At 48.4% G+C, this 20,514-nt stretch overlaps 1 protein-coding gene across 1 annotated transcript in view; it reads right to left on the reverse strand.

Moving 5' to 3' along the window:
* The window catches only part of NRXN2 (neurexin 2), a 177,900-nt gene that overhangs the window by 99,994 nt on the left and 57,392 nt on the right, over positions 1-20,514 (reverse strand). The window contains 2 exon segments of the mRNA XM_020968358.2: positions 7,310-7,745; positions 9,051-9,212. Coding sequence (XP_020824017.1) covers positions 7,310-7,745; positions 9,051-9,212 — 598 coding nt within the window.

Here is a 20,514-nt window from a genome sequence, read left to right on the forward strand (position 1 = left end):
CTTAATAACTGCCAATCAAATTGAATTGAATTCATCTGAAGTGCCCTTCAACACCTCAAAGCCATTCTAAATCACCATACATTATCTTCCTGCATTCCAGCACCATGGAAGGAGGGTCCCTTTTTGTTGTCCAGATTAATCTCACCACTTGTCCCTTTCCATCTCCTTTAGGAGTTCCAGTGATCACACCTCTCTTCTCTCTCCTCTCTCCCCTCTCTTTTCTCCTCCTCTCTTCTCTCTGTCTTTCTCTTTCCCTTTTCTCCCTCCCTCTCTCTCCCTTCCTCCCTCTCTCTCTGTTTCTATCTCTCTTCCTCCCTCTCTCTCCCTCCTCTCTCTCCTCCTCTCTCTCTTCTCTCTCTCCCTTTTCCTCCCTCCTCTCTTGTGTCTCTCTCTCCCCCCTCCTTCCTTCCCTCTCTCCTTCTCTCTCTCTTCATTTTCACTTCCTCCTGCTCTCCCTACCTCCCTCTCTCTCCCTCCTCTCTGTCTCTCTCCCTCTTCCTCCCTCCTCTCTGTCTCTCTCTCCTCCATCTCTCCTTTGCTCCCTCTCTTTCTCCTTCTGTCTCTCCCTTCCTCCCTCTCTCTGTTTCTATCTCTGTCCCTCTCTCTCTCCTCCCCTCTCTCTTTCTGTCTCTGTCTTCCCCCTCCCTTTCTGTACCACCCATGCTCCCTTAACTCATTGCAGTCTATCTCCTGACCCCACCACTCTCCTGAAGCTGCCCTTCCAAAGGTCACTAATGACCTCTGAAATGCTAAATCTGATGGCCTTTACTCAAGCCTCCTCCTACTTGACCTCAGCTGCTTTGGGTAGTGTTTCAGGATATTCTTGTGGACAAGATGGAGACATGGCAGAGGCCTGACAATACTACAGATTGGAGGAGTCAGAACAGTTCAAAAGTCCAGAACCAAAGAGTCATCATTAATGATTCAATGTCAATTTGAAAAGAGGTCTCTAGTGGAATGCCCTGGAGATTCATGTTCAGTCCTGTGACTTCAAACATTTTTATTCACTATCTGGATAACACAAAGCTGGGAGAAATAGCCAATTCATTGGATAACACAGGCAGGGCCCAAAAAGACCTCAGCAAGCTTGAATCAATCAATTAATCAATCAAGCATTTATTAAGGACCTATTATGAGCCATGGGCAGTGGGGATAACAAAGGTAAAAATGAGACAGTCCCTGCCCTCAAGAAGCTTACATTCTACTAGGAGTAGACAACATGTTCACAAATAAAGTAAAAACAGGATATATGCAAATGAAATGCACAGCAGTGGAGGCGGGCCTAACAACCTGGGGCCTCAGAGAAGGCCCCTTGAAAGGGGTGGCACTTGAGTTGAGCACTGAAAGTGTTCTGAAAGCATTCCAGGCATGGGAGACAGCCTAGGCAAAGGCACAGAGGTGGTAGATGGGATGTCATGTACAGGGAACATTTTGACAAGAACTCAGAGAGTGTGAATAGAAGCTAATAAAATGAAACTGAGGAAGGATAAATCTAAAAAGTCCTACACCTGGGTTAAAAAAAACTCCCTAAATTCAAGATCAGAGAAGCAGAGAAGTGTCTGATGAAAGATCATGAAGTTTTAATGGATTTCAGGATGAAATGCTGGATGGGACACAATTTCTAGGACCAGCGAGGTGACGCTTCCACTGTCCTGTGCTCTGATCAAGCCCCCTCGGGAGCCTGTTATAGGAGAGACAATGCCAAGCTCGAGGGCATTCAGAGGACACAAGCAGGATGGTGACAATCATGTCTAGTGAAGACCATTGGAAGGAGTTGGGAATGTTTAGCTTGAAGAAGAGAGGACACAGATAAGGAGGAGGCTGTGAGTTTCTGAAGGACTGAGTATCTGACATGCTCAGTCTGGCCCCAACAACAGAACTTGGAGAAAGTTTCACAAAGAGATTTCAGCTCTCTAAAAGAAAAGACTTCCTCTCGTTGAGAGCTGTCCAACAGTGGGATGGGCTGCTTTGGGAGGTCATGGGTGGTATCCCCTCACATTAAAGGCTTTCAAGCAAAGGGCTTATGGCCACTTATCTGGAATGTTGTTTGGAAGATCTTGTTGAGAAACAAGCGTCCGTGCTGGCCTCTGGAATCCCCTGGAATTAGGCATTCTCCCATCCATACCTCCAGAGACCAGCCTGGGGGGAGTTAAGATACTGGGCTTTGAAACACAAGTCCTGGGGCTGAGCTGTCCTGCTCAGTGAGAGCCCAGGATGTCCCACTGGCTCCAGCTCCAACCATGCTTCTCCCCAGCCATCTCCTGGGTATCCACTCTGCCACCCACATCCTTCCCCACCTCACTTTCCACCTCTATCTCTGGGAATAGTCATCAACTGTTTCCAGAAACAGCTACCATTGCTTCTGGTAAGGGCACACCAATCTATAGTTCCCTATGGTTCCATTTACCATCCCAGTAACTTCCAAGTCAAAAGCAGCCCTGCTTGACCACCTGTAAGCTCCTTGATGGAAAGGACTGTCTCACTTTTTTTATTTATTTGTCCCCAGAGCTTAGCACAGTGCCTTGGACACTGTATGAATGTATGAATGGATTGATGGATGGGTGGATGGATGGATGGATGGATGAGTAGGTGGGTGGATGGGTGGATGAGTGGATGGACGAATGAGTAATTAGTTTGTGCTCAGCTTGGAAAACCTGGGTTCAATTCCTGCCTCAGGCACATCCTGGCTGCATGATCCTGGGCAAGTCATTTAACTCCCAAGTCAGGGTTTCTTAGCCTTCTTTGTGTCATGGACCCCTTTTGTAATCTGGTTAAGTCTATGAACCCCTTCTCAGAATAATGTTTTTCAATATACAATTCATGGTATCACAAAGGAAACTAATTATGCTGAAATACAGTTGTCAAAATATTTTAAAAATCCAAATTCCTCAGCCCTGAGTTAAGCACCTTGCTTTAAGTACTCTCAAAAGCAATGAGGTGGAAGGAAGGCGCCCGCCCTGGATTGGCGGAAGGAGTTTCTTCATCTTTATACATGAAAATGTCCAGTCCCCCTCTCGATCCCTACGTGCCAAGCACTGTGCTAAGCACATGCTTACTGCATTCTTTTCACTCAGGACCCTGGTTCTCTATCTGCCTCATCCAGCAACTTCTCAGTCTCCTTTCCTGGGCCACGTTTTCCCCCAAAGATTCCCCACTGTCATCATGGGCTCTGTCCTGGGCTCCTCTCTCTTATATCCCGTCTCTCAGCCATCATGCATTCCATGCATTCAATAATCCTGGAGATGCCTTTCAAATCTCTCAGCCTTAACTCCCATCCCTCCTCACCAGCTTCCTATTGGACAACTCCACCTAGACCTGCTGCCAGCATCCCAGACTCAGCTGAAGTCATCATCTTCTCTAAACCTGCTCTTCTTTCCTTCCTTATATCTTTTTAGGGCAACACAGTCCTCCTCATTGCCCAGGATTGATACCTCCTCAGCCCTGACTCTGCTTTTCCTCCTCCTGCTCCACATCCAATCTGTTGCCAAGTATTGGCAATTTCACCTCCACAGCATCCCCCCTCATATGTCTCCCTTCTCTCCACTCACACAACCCCCCATTCTACTTCCATCTATCACCTTCCCCCCCCCCGACCATTCAATCATCTCCTAATAGGTCTCCCTTTCTCTTGTCTCTCCTCTCTCCAATCCATCCATGCCATGATGATTCTCCTGGAGCACGGGTCTGACTGTGCCACTCCCCTGCTCAAGAGAATTCAGCACCACCCTCAAAAATCAAATGCAAACTCCTTTGTTTGACATTGAAAATTCTTCACAAATGGGCTTCAGCCAGTCCTTCCAGGCTGAATACACATTCCTCCCTCTTACATATTCTACACTCTCACCAAACTGGCCTAATTACCATTCCTTATATGTGAAGTCTCTTCTCCTGCCTCCAGGTCTTCTTTGCTTTGGCTTTCCCTGACCCCAGCATGGAATGCCATTCCTCTTCAAATCCACCTCTTGGAATCCCAGCCCACTTCACGGTTCAGTCCATGGGCCATCTCCTTCTTAGGAGAGACCTTTCCAGTGGTTCCTGCCTCCAAATGATTTCGTATTCATTTCAGATCACATTCGCACTTTCTTGTTTTATGCCCATTGTCTCCCCGGATAGAATGAAAGCTTCTTTCTTGAGAGCGGGAATCGTTTGGTCTTTGTATCCCTGGAGCCTTCTGAGCTCAGATTGGTCTGATCAGCCACAGTCAGACACACTGCACCTTGCCCCCAACATAATGACGTCACTTTGGTCTTCTTTGAGCATGAAGGACAGCCAACCAGCCTAGCAAAGCGCCCACAAAATGAGGGGTTGAATAAAGAATTCTTGATTGATTGATCTTTGTCTTTAAGGATCCGTCTCTTCCGCAGGGCACAGCTTAGGTACAAACCCCCTCCCCCAGAAAGACTTCCCTAATCACTACAGCTGAAAGTCTTCTCTCTCCCCCCTCCATGCTCCTAGAGCTCTCCTTTGCCTGCCCCAAACTAGTCAACCAGGACCTATGGCCATCTAGTACTCTAGGTCTCCAGTGGGGCTTAGGGAGGCAGAATGATCCTTTGAGCCTTATCAACTACTAAGCATCCACAGTGTGTTCTGAGTGCTGGGGGTCCGAAGACAAAAGTAATATAGTCCCTGGCCTCAGAGAGCTTCCATTATACCAGGGGAGACCTCGTGTACATATACAAGTGTACGAGGGGTATTTCACACTCCCCCAACCCCAATTAGTGTAATTAAAAAGACCTCTAGGGCTTAACATCTTTATCAGGTGAAAACACTTCCTCGATTGAGTCAAAGAATCAATCAAATGTGGTAATTAGGTGTGAGATCTCTGCAGAAACAACCAAAGATACAAACTGGGTACAAACAACTTGGTTAATGAAGCAGGGGAAGAGCGAAGTCCTTCTGGCTCAGATGCCCTCAGATGATGGAACGTTTGGGGACAGGTCAAAATAAGGAGCCCCATCTCTGGCTCTCAGAGGAGGTCAGCAACTGTTTTGGGAATGAAGCCACGGGAGCACTTTGAGGAACTTACATCTGTTTCACACCCTCTCCCCCTCTCCATTGGCCACGTTATTGGAGAAACCAGAGAAAAAACAATGAATCCACATGGACAGTGAGAACTCGGGGGAAAGCCTCTCTTCTACATGCTGAGAACTGCAGCCTTAGGACTCTGCAAGGGGCCCAAGCCTCAGAGCCCAGCAGAGAACTACGTTCACCCAAAGGCTATTGGATAAGGACTCCACAAGTGGAAAGAAGGATTTCCAATGAAGATGCAAATGACCCTTCGGCCATCTGCGCTCTCTAAGCTTGAGTGCATTGAATGGGCTGGTGGAAGAGAAAGTCTCTGGTTTGGGGACATGTTTTTTATCCTTGTTTTTACCATATCACCTGAGTCAATACCTATATGTCTAGAGGCTGGCAAATTGATAAATATTATATAAATTACATAAAATTGATAAATCTCTGGCTGGCAACGGGGATCACACCAGTGGGTGCTTATGAGCAACACTACCGGAGAAAATTCGCGACCCCTCAGGGTCACCCCTAGAACCCTAAGGTCAAAAGTACTCAGTCATCTTCAAGGGACCCAACCTTCCAGTGTTGGTGGGAGTTGGGAAGCAGCTCCAGGAGCAGTATTACATGAACACATACGACATACATACAAAGTGAATTTGTTGTGTGTGGTTCAGTTTTCAGTCATGTCTCACTCTTCATGACCCCATTTGGGGTTTCCTTGGCTAAGATCCTGAAGTGGTTTGCCATTTCCTTCTCCAGCTCATTTTACAGATGAAGAAACTGAGGCAAACAGGGTAAAGCTGACTTGCCCAGGGTCACACAGCTAGTGTCTGAAGCCAGATTTGAATTCATGAAGATGAGTCTTTCTGACTCCAGGCCTGGCGCCCTGTGCATTATGGCGCCCCCTGGCTGCCCAAACAAAGTGAGTGCAAAGTAGCCACACTAGTCGCTAGGGGATCAGTCACTTCATTATTCTGGGACTCGGTTTCCCCCTCTGTAAAATGAAGGCATTGGACTGCATAGCCTCTGAGGTTTTTTCCAGCTCTCGATTTACGACTTCATGGTGCTAAGGTGTTTAATGCATTTTTGTTATCCCTCCTTCCATTTTACAGGTTAGGAGACTGAGGCTCAGAAAAACAAAGTGATTTCCCTGCAGGCACAGAGCTGGAAAGTCCTGGCACCAAGACTGGAACCCAGGTCTTCTGAAAGACGATGTCATAAGAGGCAAGAGTGATGAGCAACTTGGTTTAAAACCCACCTCAGACAACCGTGTGATCCTGAACAAGTCCCTTAACCTCTACCTGCCTCAGTTTCTTTATCTGTAGAATGGAGCTATAATCCTTGGGGTACCAACCTCACTGGGTTGTGAGGATCAAAGGAGACAAAGTTTTCTGCATATCTTAATGCACTATAAATGTTCCTTGACAGCAGGGCTGAATTTCACCTTTCTTTGTATCCCCAGGACCTGGCACATAGTAGTGCTCAATAAATGCTTGTTAACTGACTCTCTAAATATCAAGAATCATGACTGTTCCTCCTACTGCGTGTGCAGGGCTCTTTCCATCCCACAGCATGGCCTCTCTCCTTAGAGGCAGCGGAATGATGGGGGGAGGGCATCACGGAGAGAAAGGGAGGGCTCCCTAAATGGATCTCAAATTAGTCAGATGTCCCACCCGTTGTCCAGCACGCACCCTTTTGCACAGGTTGTCCCTGACGCTGGGAATGCCTCTCCTTACTCCTCCTCCTTAGCATCCCAAGCTTCACTCCAGGCTAGAGACTCAAGGCATGCACGTGGCACCCCCTTCATCAGTGCTCTTGACCTCACTCGGTACTTATGAGTCTGTATACACAGAACATCTTCCTCATAGAATAGAAGGCAGGGACTGTGTTTGTTTATTTCAGAAAAAAGTGTAGATTTTGAGTCAGAGGACCTGGGTTTGAATCTCAGCTTTGCCATTTATTCTCAGGGTGACTTTAGGCACCCCAAACCATAGTTTTCTCATCTGTAAAATGAAGGGGCTTCACTAGAAGACCTCTAAGATCCCCTTTAGATAGAAATCTACAATCCACAACATTTTTGCCCAGTCCTCTGTACACAGCAGGTGCTTAATAAATGCTTGTTTCCTCGGTTGGCTCGGAAGCGAGTGAGGAAAGGGAAGGTCAGGATATTTGAAGGGAAGAGAGGTGAGGGCTTGATGTTTTCAAAGGGAGAAACAAGGTAATAAATGGATGGAGAGAAGGGAGGGAAGGTGGGAAGGAAAGATGGCGGCAGGGTTCTCCCTCCTGAGGGCCCCCTGACCTTTGCGCCCGTCCCTCTGGAAGTCCACGTGGCACCATTCCCCATCGTTGACCTTCCGGTTGGACGCCCGAAGCTTGATGCCCCCGGAGCCCATGTCGAGGAGCAGGTAGAGGTATCCATCCAACAACTCCATGGCAAAGTAGTCGGCCCGGGCAGCCCCGTGGCCTCCTTGCCCGCCCCCTGCCCGCCGGCCTTGGCTGAAGAGCAGCAGCCCATTGGGCTCCGTGGTGCGGAAGTCCAGGGACACAGAGCCTGTGCGCTTGGCGCTCCAGCGGGGCAGGGCCACAAAGGCCTCGGGGCTCTCAAAGGTCACAGGGTCCAGGGCGGCCACATCCTCACAGCGGAAAGACAGATCGCCCTGAAGTTTCATCTTGGGGTCCCCCTCCCGGGCCAGCCTGGACAGCTCCAGCTTAAAGTCATTGTTCTTGTAGACCACCTGCAGGGGACACCGGAGAGTGGGAGAGGTGAGGCCCATTAGCAAGACGTATCTCCCCCCTTCCCCAAGCAGCTGATTCTGCCACTGGCCTGGGAACAGAACTCTCTAAGCTTTTACAGGCCAGTTCAAGCCCTCTTCCCCACTCACCATTTTACAGCAGAAGAAACTGAGACCTAGACAGATGGAGTGACTTATCTGGTTACAGAGGTAGTAAGAAGCAGAGGCAGGATCTGAACCCAGGCCCTCAGGCTCTGACTCCTCTGCTCTTCCCATTGCTTCACTTTCCAGAGGGGCAGGTAATGGAAGGAGGCCCAGTGACCTGCCGCCCCAAGCACCTGCCCCATCTTCTGGAGGGATTGCAGTGTGGTGTCACAGAAAAGGCTTGAGATTCAGTCAAAGAACTTGGATTCAAATCTCAGCTCTGCTATTATTTGTGTGACCTTGGGCAAGTCACTCTCCAGGACTTGGTTTATTCATGTTTAAAATGAGAGGAATGGAATAGATGGCCTCTTCGGTTTCTTCTAGCTCTAAATCTATGAACCTACAAGCCAATGATGGTGGATAAGTCACTTCCCTTCTCCGGGCCTCAATTTCCCCATCTGTCAGATGAAGTGATAAGGATTATCGGATTAGGTCATAGGATGTAGAGCTGGAAGGGACCTTAATGTTCACCTAATCCAGTATTTTAAACCTGGAGGCCATGAACTTGATTTTTTAATGTTTGGATATTTTGATTTTATATTTGAACATAACTGGTTTCCTGTGTAATTCTTCATGTCTCATTTCATGCATTTAAAAACCTTATTCTGAAAAGAGTCCATAGGCTTCACCAGACTGCCCAAGGGGTCCAGGATACAAAAAAAAAAAAAAGGGTGAAGAACTCCAATCTGGTCCAACTTCTTTTTTTCCTTTTACAGATGAAGGGACTGAGATGACCTCTGATATCCCTCCCTGAAGTGTGAGTTTAATTCTTGGGTGAGCATCACAGAGTGGGGATTTGGAAGATCCTGGCACGGGGTCAGCAGGGCCCCTATGCCCTGATCTGGAGAGAGCCAGGCATCTCCTCTCACTTTTCCCTATCTGGAGTCCTCGTACAGTACCAGCTGCCCCACGGGGGTCATAACGAGCAGCAGTGAGTTATCATTCTATCACTGTGAAGACAGAGGCGTGGGGGTGGCCATGGTGCCTAGAAGAAGGGAGGGCTTGGGAAGGGCAGGAGGCAGCACTGTCCTGGCACATGGGAAGCTTTCTTGTTGACTGACTGATTGACCACGGGAGGTTCCAGCCCTTGCGGGCCCCACTCACATCCTTCAGACAGCCCATAAAGTTGTTGCTGACCGGGGAGCCCGGTAAGTCTGCCGTGTTGGGGCTGCCTCCGATGTAGAAGAAGTCATCAGAGCCCAACATGGTGTAATCCTCCTGGGTGTAGCCTGTGGTGGTCAGGATCCCGTCCACTGAGATGGTCACCTGTCCAGCCCGGGATGGGATGGAGGAAGGGGAGAGACAAGGAGACAACAGGGCATCAGCCTCCTGAGGGGAGGCTGGGGCTGGGCCGGGGAGAGGGGCCGGTAGGGGTGCTGGGGAAGTGGGCCCCATTTTTATGTCTGCTTGTCTCAGAGGGGGAACAGTGGGGAAGGACAACGAAGGAGGGAAGATGGGGCAGGGGAGAGGAGGAGGCACAAGATTTGATGGTCTCAGGTTGGGATGGAGTACTAGGCAATGGTCATAGTGTCAGGGGGTGAAAGATGTAGAAAAGAAGATGTAGAAAAACACACAGCAAGTGTCCAAAGAGAAGGCTGAACTGAACCCCCTAGAGGTCCCTCTAATTCAGGGGAGGGGGAAGGGGCAGAGCCCTCTACAGACCAGAGGAATCCCAGGGAGAATGGGACCTTCAAGCTGGCAACAAGACAGAGCCACACAATATCCCTTGCCCCTTTTCTGGGCCCACACTTCATCCTCAGGGCCTCTCTTAGAAGCAAGGAGGTGGGGAGGGCATTACTGCTCTTCTTTGAACCTCTGGGTCCCTCCTAAAGTGCAGTTTCCTTTCTCAGGCTAAAGGATACTTTGCCCAGTCTTGGCCTAGCAAGGAGATGGGAGCCAGGGTGACAGAGCACAAGAAAACAGAACCTGGGCATCTTGACTCTCAGAATCACAGAAATGAGAGCAAGAGGGGACCTCAGACCCCACTCCTCATTAGCAAGAGGAGGAAACTGAGGCAGACAAGGGAAGTGACTTGCCCAAGGTCACAGAGAAACTGGTAGAGTTGGGATTCAGGTCCAAGACCTCAGACTCCAAATTCAATGAGCTTTTCCACTGGGATATTCTTCCTTTTGAATGCCCACATAGGATGGATAGGTCTCTTCTTGGCTGACCCCAGACTGCACAAGTTCTGCCCTTTCCCCCTCCCTGTCTAAGGGCCCAGAGCTCCCAGGAGCCAACATCACAGAGGACAGGGTGAAAAGGTTTGGATTTGGAGACTAAGGAGCTGGGTTCAAATATAGGTTCTGTTAGTCACAAGCTCTGGGATCCGAGCAAACCCCTTTCCCTCTCTGGGCCTCTAAAATGAGGGAGTCATTCTATGTGATTCAGCTTTAAATTTTGTGATCCCCCCACCTAATCTCCATGGACCCCAACCCTGGGGAAGCCCCTGACCCCAGACTCCACTATAGCCCATAGTTTTCAGGTGACATTCCATTTGGATGTGGAGGCAGGTACACCTGGTTCATACATAGACTAGCTAGGCAGGTCCCTTCTCCTCTCTGGGCCTCACTGTCCCAATCTATGAAATGGAATTGGGGTGACTGGATGATCTCCAGCTCCAGGCTTTAAGTGGGGGTTGGGTGAGGCGACCTCTGATTCCCTAGTTATGAACCTTGGGGGTCCATAATGACCTGGAGACCAGGGGTTCCCTGAGGGTAGGACAACTCCTGCTCCACCACCCAGGCTGGGCTGGTGAACACACGTGTGGGGCCACAGCAACACTGCCCCAAGACAGAGTGACAAGGGTAAACCCAGACATGTGGCTATTCCCCCTTCCACCCAAGGCAGATTTGCCAGCTGAAGCCTGGATCCAGGGGCTCCAAGCATCTGGGCTGGTGTCCTGTCCTCAGCTCCATGAGGCCAGGGGGATGTCTGGCCCAACCTCTAAATCCCAATGCTTGCTGCATTGGTCTGGATTGTATGTAGGGTTCATGGGTAGAGAGCTGGGGGCAGGGGGCCTGGACTTTGGGAAAGAGAATTTTAAGGAAGATGCCTGCAGCATAATGGGTAGAGAGAGGGCCTCTGAATCATGATGGCCTGACTCATCCTGGCTGTGTGGCTCTGGGCAACTCAGGTAACCTCTCAATGCTCCAGACTAATTAATCTCTAAGGCTATACATTGGGGGAGGGAATTTCCTCACTGGGAATTTTCTGTATTAATGATACCTCAGATCTAGTCCAAAATAACACTTTGAGGAGGTTGTGCCAGAGAATCTTGGGGCTGGAGTAGGGGCACAGGATCCCTGGGTTCCACAGTCTGTGCTGCTTCTGTTTGGATAAACCACTTCTCTCCCTCACCCACTCATCACCCCACCCATATATGCACCCACTGTTTCCCCTCCCTGAAACAGCTTGGGGTGGAAGAACAGGTGGGGGTGAGGGAGTGGCATTCCAGTCCTACAAGACCCCTACCCTCCCGTCCATACGCACATGCCACCAGCCATCTTCCATCCGCCTGGCCTCTTGGGCCCCACTGTCCGTGGAGGTTGAGGGGAGGTGGGTTCGGGGCAGGGTATCGAAGCAGTTTGGAAGGGAGGAAGGGGCCCTTTTCTCTGCTCTCCAGGCCTTCAGCTCTCTCTAGGCTAGGCCAGAGAATGATCTGTGAGCTGGAGTGCTGGGGGGCCAGGTAGCATGGAGAGGGGTTACCCCCTGGGAACCATCAAACCTTGTGCTGAAGAAAGGATGCCTGGATTCAGAGGCAAGGAAGGGAATTGGGGGAGGGGCGCAGCTGCCATGGGAGGGAGGCTGAGCTGACAGTTTGAAAGGGATTTGTTTTGGTTGTTTTTGTTTTTGGTGTCTGTATTGCTGGTTGTTTTTTTGTTTTGTTTTGTTTTTTGATTTGTTTTATTTTTTTAATTGGGGAGGAGGTAGTGTTGGAGTGTTTATTTCCTCTTCCCCCGGGGAATTTGGGGGGATTGGGGAAGGGGAAGGAAAGGGCTCATTAGTATGAGTCACGAACACATGCAAATGAGGTTAGAATAGGCAAGGAAGGGGTCAGGGATGGATGGGGCTCGTGGAGGCTGGGGGGTGGGGTGGGGAGGAAGTGGGTCAGAGGCTGAGGGAAGAACTAGAATGAAGGTCAATGGGGGCAGAAATGAGGAAGAATCAGGGCTGAGAACACTGGGGCAAAGGTTTGGATAAAGAGTTGAAGGTGAGAGTAAGGGTAGAGGCTAGAAGTGGGGGCGTAAGAGTTCTTGTAGGAGTAGGGGACAGAGGCTGGAGATTAGAGTAATGGGATGAGCGTGGATAAAGGGCAATGGTGGAGGCTGAGGCAGTCTTTTTCACTGATCCTAACACTTTCCTCTTGTTCCCCAACCTTTCCATCTCTCTCCAGGACATCACTGACAGACGGTCTGCCTCCTCCCCCCTCGCCAATCTAGCACACAATGCTTTTCTGTCTAGTGTCACTCCCCTGCTCGTGAATCTTGTTTACCCAGTCAGGCTGTGAGCTCATGGAGGGCACAGAGACCCAAGGTTGAAAACACAGCAAAACCCAGTGCTTGGTGACTGACAGCTCTTCATCCCACCCCCATCCCTTCCTCCGTCTTCCCACAAGGTCCAGGGTCTTCTATAGAAAGTCCCTTTTGTCCCTCAATCCTACCTCTGGGTAGGATGGCTCTAGCACTATAGGTGTCTGGATGAGGGTGAGGAAGGGGTCTCTCCTGCTCTCAGAAGCCTCCAGAAAATGAAATTAGTATCTTCCCCTGGTCATCTATTCTGGTGACTCAACTCCAGGCATTCTCTCTTCTATCAAATCTAAATCTCTCGTACTGCAGTGATCTCTTCTTCTCTTCTTCGCTGCCTTGCCCTCCTCCTTTTGCTCTGGTCTTTCCTAATCATTCTCCACTCAGTCTAGGTGGGTCATCACCCCATCTTATCCTCTCTGCAACTGTCCTTGGATCCTCCCCAGATCCAGTCTTCAGGGGAAGGAGGCAAGTTATTCCTTCCTGATGGTCAATCTTACTCTAACCCTCACCTTAACCTTCTTGGGGTTCCCATGATCTCTGATGACAAAGCAGAGAAATGGAAAGGGGAAAGAATAAGGGATTCAGAACAATGAGAGAGTCAGAGGAGAAGGAAAAGACTGGGGGTGGATAGCATGGAGAAGAAGGGGAAAGAGTCAGTGGGAAGAGTTGGGAACAGGTCTTTGGGAGGAAAGGGGAGATGAATTGGGTTAGTAAAACCCTACTGTTCCCTCAGACAAAATCATAAAGTCCAGACACAAAAATGGCGGCTCGTTAGTAGAAGCAGGAAACGGGAGTGCAAATCCCTCATCCCCCCCACTTCCCCTCCCCCCGGGGCCATGACCCCCAGCTCCCCTAACCCCCCCTCCCGGCTTCTGGAGGGGCAGGGGCCGGCTGGGGGAGGAAAGAGGAGGGAGGGTAGGGGGACAGCGTGCTATCAACAGCAACAGCCAGAGCCAGGAGGATACATGCAGGTTAGGGGGTCTGGGATGGAGGAGCCAGGCCAAGCTAAAGGAAGCCAAGGGCTTGCAGCCATGGGCCCAGGGCATGCAGTGGGGAAGGGGTAGAGGTGAGCCGAGAGATGGAGCCAAGAGAGTTGAGGGAGGAAAGGGTTCCTTCCAAAAGGGGAGGAGGTGAAGAGGAGACATATTGAGAAAACAGGGATATTCAAAGGAAAGGTCTCAGGATCCTGAGCTTCATCTCCCATGGGGGACCTTTGCCTACCCACCCACATGCCAATTGCACACAACCAGTCACACACACACACACACACACACACACACACACACACAGAGACGTGTGTGTACACCCATAGCACCATGGACAGCACCCAGCACAGACAAGTCCCACATGTGTGAGCCCGTAGCACCATGGACAGCACCCAGCATAGACAAGTCCTTCCTCCATTCTCCCCATACAAACGAACAGGTCGCAGGCAGACGCTGCAGGTTCTGCTGTACTTAGGATCACACATTTAGAGTTAGAAGGGCCCTCAGAGATCATCTACCCCAACTTCCTTATTTTTCTGATGAGGAAACTGAGGCCTGGAGAGGTTGTGACCTGCCCTTGGTGACAGAGCCAGTATTTGAACCAAGGTCCCCTAACTTGAAATCTAGGGCTCTTTTTTTGGGTGCCACATCACTTCCTGTTCTCAGACTCTCACTCTCCCCTCTGCCCCTTCGACCCAGGAGGGGTAGTCAGAGGGAATAGGAGGGGTGGCTGAGGCAGATGAAAGAGGGGTGGCTTCTACATTTTCTTGGGGCTTCCCTGCCTGTCCATTTGCCTTGTGCTCCACTCTCTCCTCCAAAGGCATTGTTGGAAAGTGGAAAGGATGGATTTTGGCATAGCAGTCAACGCCATTGTTTGTCAGCTGGATAACCTTGGCAAGCCCCTTCCCTCTCTGGGCCTCATTGTGCTCAACTCTAAAATGAGGGTGCTGGATTCAGTGAGGTCTAAGATGCCCTTCCAGCTCTTGCGCTTATGATCTTAGGTCTGTGCTGCATCAGAGGCAGTGCAGCATTGTGGATGCAGCACTGGACTTGGACTCAGGAAGACCTCAGTTGACCAGCCTCAAATACTTCCTGGCTATGTAATCTCTCTGTGCCTCAGTTTCCCCATCATCAGAGTGGAGATAATAGCTATGGCACCTATGTTAAAGGATTCTTGTGGTGCTCAAGTGTATAGCACTAAATACATGTTGGTTATTAGTATGAGAACAAAAGTGGTGGATGTACAGGGCTCAGGACCAAGGCCCAAAGTTAGAGAATAGCTGAGACAAAAGTAGAGGAGAGGGAGAAAATCCACGAGGCCTCATCTGCCCCACCTCCATTTCCCAGCATCATCAGTGGACAGCTGATCTCTAGCCTCTGGTGGAAGAAGACCTACACCTGTGTATGTGGAAGGGTTGGGGCAACATGGTCCAGAGACCTGGCTTTGAGACCTAACTGCCACTTAGGGGCTATTGGACCTTGGGCAAACTCATTGAATACAGAGCCTGAGGGTACTTTATAGATCAAGTCCAGCACCCTCCTTTTGCACATGAGATGAAGAGAAATGACTACTCCAAGGTCACAAAGGTTGTGAGTAGTAGAGCCAGGTTTCCAGCCAAGGTCTCTGAATCCAAAGCCAATGCTCTTACAACTGTACCACCCTGCCTCCCTGGGTCTTGGTTTCCTTATCCATAAAATAGAGTTAATAATACTTTATGGCACCCCTCCCAAAGTTATTGTAGGGAAAGCACTTTGTAAACCTTAATGCTTTCCTACAAAAATGGGAATGATTTATAAGAATGAGAAATGCATGGAAGTAGTTCAGAGAAACTACTATACGAAGTCAGGGGTTCATTATCACTACTCAGATGAAAGGGCAAGCAACTGCAGCACACCTCACCAAAGCCCCAACTTCCAAAGGAGACCACAAGGTCCTCCCTGCCCAATCTCAATCACCTACACCTTCATAGCCATCTTCAACCTGACCCAGGAGAACTGATTTTCAGATTGCTGAAGCCAAGATCCCATAAGGATCTTGGACAGCAAAGAAGCTAGCCTTCCTGGATGCTGGGGGACAGACTTAGACATGTAGGCATTAAGAATTCACAGTCTCATCAAATGTTAGAAATCCTCCATTTTACAAACGGGGACTTTGCAGCCCAGAGGGGAAGTGATTAAACCAAAGTCATATGCCTACTAAATATCAGAAAGGGGATTAAAACCAGGTCCTCTGACTCCAAACTAGTTCCCCATCCACAACCCCAAGCTGACCATCTGAAAGGGGAAAGAGCTACCGAGGGAAGTGGTGGGTTCCCCCTCACTGAAGTTCTTTAAGAGAAGACCAGGCCACCACTTACGTGTGCTTGGCCCAGTGCCTGGCACTTAGCAGGTGTTTAATAAATGCTTGTTAATTTGACTTGTTGAGGCTACCATAAGGAGATTCTTGTTCAGATGCAGGCTGGACTAGATGACTCTGAAGTCCCTTCCAGCTCAGAGATCTGGGATTCCCGTAGACTGAAATAAAAAGAATTTGCTCCTTCCTTCCCAATTAATCAGAGGATTCGCTGTATCCAAAGCACTCTACCTCATTCATTTGGGTGATCTGGGGATCTATTAATCACAGCATCTCAAAGCTGAAAAGGAGACATCAGAGGCATCTCGTCTAACCTCTACAACATTCTCGACAAGCCCTTCTGTGACGAGGCATTTACCACCAAGACAATCTGAATCATTAGGAAGTTTTTGAAGTCCACATCTAGCTCTCTGCTATTTCCACCCGCTCCTAGTTCTGTTCTCTGGGACCCAAAAATACAAGTCTAATCTCTCTTCCATCTTATGACTCTTCAGAACTTGAACACAGAAATCCTCCCATGTCCCCAAGTCTTCTTTTCTCCAAACTAAACATCCCTAGTTCCTTTAGCCAATCCTCATATAGAGAAATCTCAAGGCCATTCACCATTGTGATTACCTGCCACACTACTTGTCGACATCCCTCCTAAAAACTAGCATCCAGGACCCAGTATAATATTCCAAGTGTGGTCTGATCAGAGGAAAGAACAGCAGGATGATCACGTCTCTATTCCTGGACACTCTGTTGTTGTTTAGTCGTGTCCAACTCTTCGTGACCCCATTTGGAGTTTTCTTGGCAGAGATACTGGAGTAGTTTGCCATTTCTTTCTCCAGTTCAGTTTTGCAGATGAAGAACTCAAGCAGAGTTAAGTGATTTGCCAAAGATTGCATACTAGTAAGTGTCTGAGGCCATATTTGTACTTAGGTCTTCCTAACTCCAGACCCATCAATCTATCCACTGAACCATCCAGTTGCCCCTCATTACATGCAGCCTAATATTTGAGTCTGTTGAGGGCTTTGGGGATCCTGACTCTGCCATCTTATGTTCTAGGATTGTGGTGCTGCAACTTTGATAAGCATGTTATCTATGCCTTCATCTAAGTCACCAGTAAGAGTCTGGAATAGCTCAGAGCCAAGGATAAAACTCTGAAGCACCCCATCAGGGACTTTCTTGCTAACTAACATCAAGCCATCAGTGACCATTCTTTGGGTCCAGTCATTCACAGATCACGAAGATCACAGATTTAGAGCTAGAAAAGATCTAGCCTAAGGATCCTACAGGACCTAGATTCAAGTCCCCTTTCTACCACTTAGTAAGCATATGACCTTGGACAAGTCACTTCCCCTCAATTCTCTCATTTTACAGATGAGAAAACTGAGACCCAGAGAAATTAACTAATTAAATTAATTAATTAAAAGGGCATTAACCCTTAAGGCAGAGACTTGACTATGTCCCACAAGTCAACTTGTGGCAACTACAAATCCAGCACTTTTTTGCACTATTTGGATACTTCTCAATCAACAATAGGCAAGCATTTATTAAGTGCTTACTATGTGCTAGGCCCTGTATTGGAACAAAACCTAGTTCTGAATCAGCTGACTGTGCAATTGTCTACCCCATAGCTCTCCATTTTGTCAACAAAAATAGCCGGAGAGGCTTTGCCAAATGTTTTACTACAATCCAAGTAAGTTGAGTCTAAAATATTCCCTGGATTCCCAACCTCACAACCCTGTAAAAAAACAAAACAAAACAAGGCTGGTCTGCCAAAACCTGTTTTTGATGAAGCCATGCCTTTTCATCACCACTGCCTTTTCTAAAAGATAACTAACCATCCCGTTATTTTGTCTTCTGAGATTTTTTCCTGGAATTGATGTTAAGCTTACTAGCTTCTGGTTCACAGACTCACTCTCTTCCCATTTTTGGAAGGCAGAACATTTGCCTCTCTCCAGAGCCATGCATGGTGCCTCTCCCATCCTCCAGGATCCTTCAAAGCTCCTTGACCAAGGCTTTGCCATAACATCTGCCATTTCTTTAGTAACCTGAAATGTCATTCCTCTGGGTCTGGTGGCTCAGCGAAGGCAGCCAGAGGCTTTCACCATTTCCCTATTCAGATCTTCAACTCCCTGTTAGCCATTTCTGTCCTGTCACTATAGTACAATAGAAAGGAAAATCGATTTTTAATCTAGAAACCTTGGTTTAAATTCCGATTACGCCACTTATTGACAGTGTGGCCGTGGATAACTCATTTCATCTCTGTGCATTTGTTTCCTTTCCTGTCTTAAACAGGCTTCTTCCAGCTCTGACATGCCTTGTTCTATGTTCTAAGATCTCTTTCCAGTGCTGACATTCCTTGTTCTATGTTCTAAGGTGCCTCTCATATCTTACATTCCTTGTTCTACATTCTAAGGTCACTCTGAAATCTGACATTCCACATTCTGTGTTCTAACATCCCCCCCAGATCTGACATTCCTTGTTCTATGTTCTAAGATCCTTCCAAGTGCTGACATTCCACATTTTATGTTCTAACACCCCCCCAGATCTGACATTCCTTGTCCTATGTTCTAAGATCCTTTCCAGTGCTGACATTCCACATTTTACGTTCTAACATCCCCCCCAGATCTAACATTCCTTGTTCTATGTTCTAAGATCCTTTCTAGTGCTGACATTCCATGTTTTATGTTCTAACATCCCTCCCAGATCTGACATTCCTCGTTTTATGTTCCAAGGTCCTTCCCAGCTCTGCCATTCTATTTGGAGTCCCATTTGTGACAAGGCGAGGGAGAGTGCTGGTCTCCCCAGTGGCATAGCATATTCTCAAGAGTTTGTACTGAAGAGAGACTAGCAGCTTTTCTGAAGAACCAATCTGGAAGGGAGTGCTAACCCTCTCACTAGGAGAAGCTGGAGATGACAAGGCCACATTTCATGACCCTCATTAGGAAGGAATTTCACATTCTTCTATCAGCTTTTCTCAGTGTCCCAGTGAGGAGGGCAGATAGGGCATGTGTCAACATTGGGCAAGAGAGAAAAATGAAGCCCAAAGGAACTGAAATACTTGCCACAAATCACACAGCCCAATCGGTGGTAGACTGATCACCCCTAATGATCACAACAACCATGCTAACTGCTCACATTTCTGGGGTGCTCAAAGCACTTTGGGGGAGTTATCTCATCTGATCCTCACAACAACCCTATCAAGTAGCTGCTATTGGTAGCCCCATTTTACAGATGAGTCAACTGAGGCAGCTTGCAAGTTCTCTCCGCTATCATCACAAGCAAAATATGAATGGAATTCCTCCAGACTCCAAATCCAATGCTGATGCTTTCCAACACCACACTGTCTCCTAGCCAGCATGGTGCTCTTGGCTTCTCTTATCTGTCACCTTTCCTTTGACTTTGGGTTCACAGCTAGTCCTCTAGGTTATGACTTAGCACTATTAGGGGAGACTTACAAATAAATACCAATTATAACCAGTCCATTGTAAATGTGCACCCAGACTGCTCCTATTTTTACCTGGGTAAGTGAGGAAGGGGCTATATGCCAGGCTGTTTTAGAGTGGAAGCTCCCTGGGACAAGGGACTGTATTATGGACAGAGGGGATGCTCCTGGCTATATTCTGACCCATCTCTCCAGGAACACTGGGAGGAACTGGAGCTGGTAAGAGAGGGCTGTGCAGAGGGTATGCCTCATTTAGACCAGGTTATAGGCCAGGAAAGGAAGCTTGGGGCAGGAGAAGCAGCCTGAGGCAATGAGGAGACAACTGTAGTTGGGGTGCGGATTCTTTGGTTCAACTTCTGCTTCTGCTTCCCTGAGCCTCAGTTTTCCCATCTGTAAAATGAGTATAATGACATTTGAATGATCTTCTTACTGGGGTGGTGAGGAGAAAACCTTAGACAAGAGTTATCAGATGGGAGCTATGTACATTGGGAGAGTTGAGGCTCATTGAGAAAGACTCATGGAGGGGCAGCTAGGTGGCGCAGTGGATAGAGCACTGGCTCTGGAGTCGGGAATACCTGAGTTCAAATCCAGCCTTAGACACATAACACTCACTAGCTGTGTGACCCTGGGCAAGTCACTTAACCCCAATTGCCTCAGTAAATAGAAAGATAGATAGATAGATAGATAGATAGATAGATAGATAGATAGATAGATAAATGAATAAGAAAATAAATGAATAAGAGAAAGACTCATGGAGGCAGAGCATCAGTGTGGGGCAGCGAGGTGATACCACAGTGGATAAAGTGTCCAGCCTGGAGTCAAGAAGATTCATCTTCATGAGTTCAAATCTGGCCTTAGACATTCACTAGCTGTATGACCCTGGGCAAGTCACTTAACCCTACTTTCCTCAGTTTCCTCATCTGTAAAATGATTTGGAGAAGGCAATGGCAAACCACTCCAGTATCTCTGCCAAGAAAACACCAAATGGGGTCATGAAGAGTCAGACATGACTGAAAAATGTCTAAACAACAACAACAAAATGAGTTAAGGCTGGAATTGGGGAACACAGCCTGGGCAGATCCTTGGGCCATGGGAAAGAAAAGGGAAGGGGCCTATCCTGGGCTCCCCTGCCCTCCAGCTGGTCATCAGAGGTCCAGCTCCCAGAGCCCTCAATGAGGGGCAGATGCAGCCAGGTGAGGACTAGATACCTATATAGCATTGACTCATAGAGAGGTAGATGCCCATTGGCCCACAGAGGCTGAAATAGGAA

The sequence above is a fragment of the Phascolarctos cinereus genome, unplaced genomic scaffold (assembly GCF_003287225.1).
Source record: "Phascolarctos cinereus isolate Bilbo 61053 unplaced genomic scaffold, phaCin_HiC Scaffold_9;HRSCAF=440, whole genome shotgun sequence".
Lineage (NCBI taxonomy): Eukaryota > Metazoa > Chordata > Mammalia > Diprotodontia > Phascolarctidae > Phascolarctos > Phascolarctos cinereus.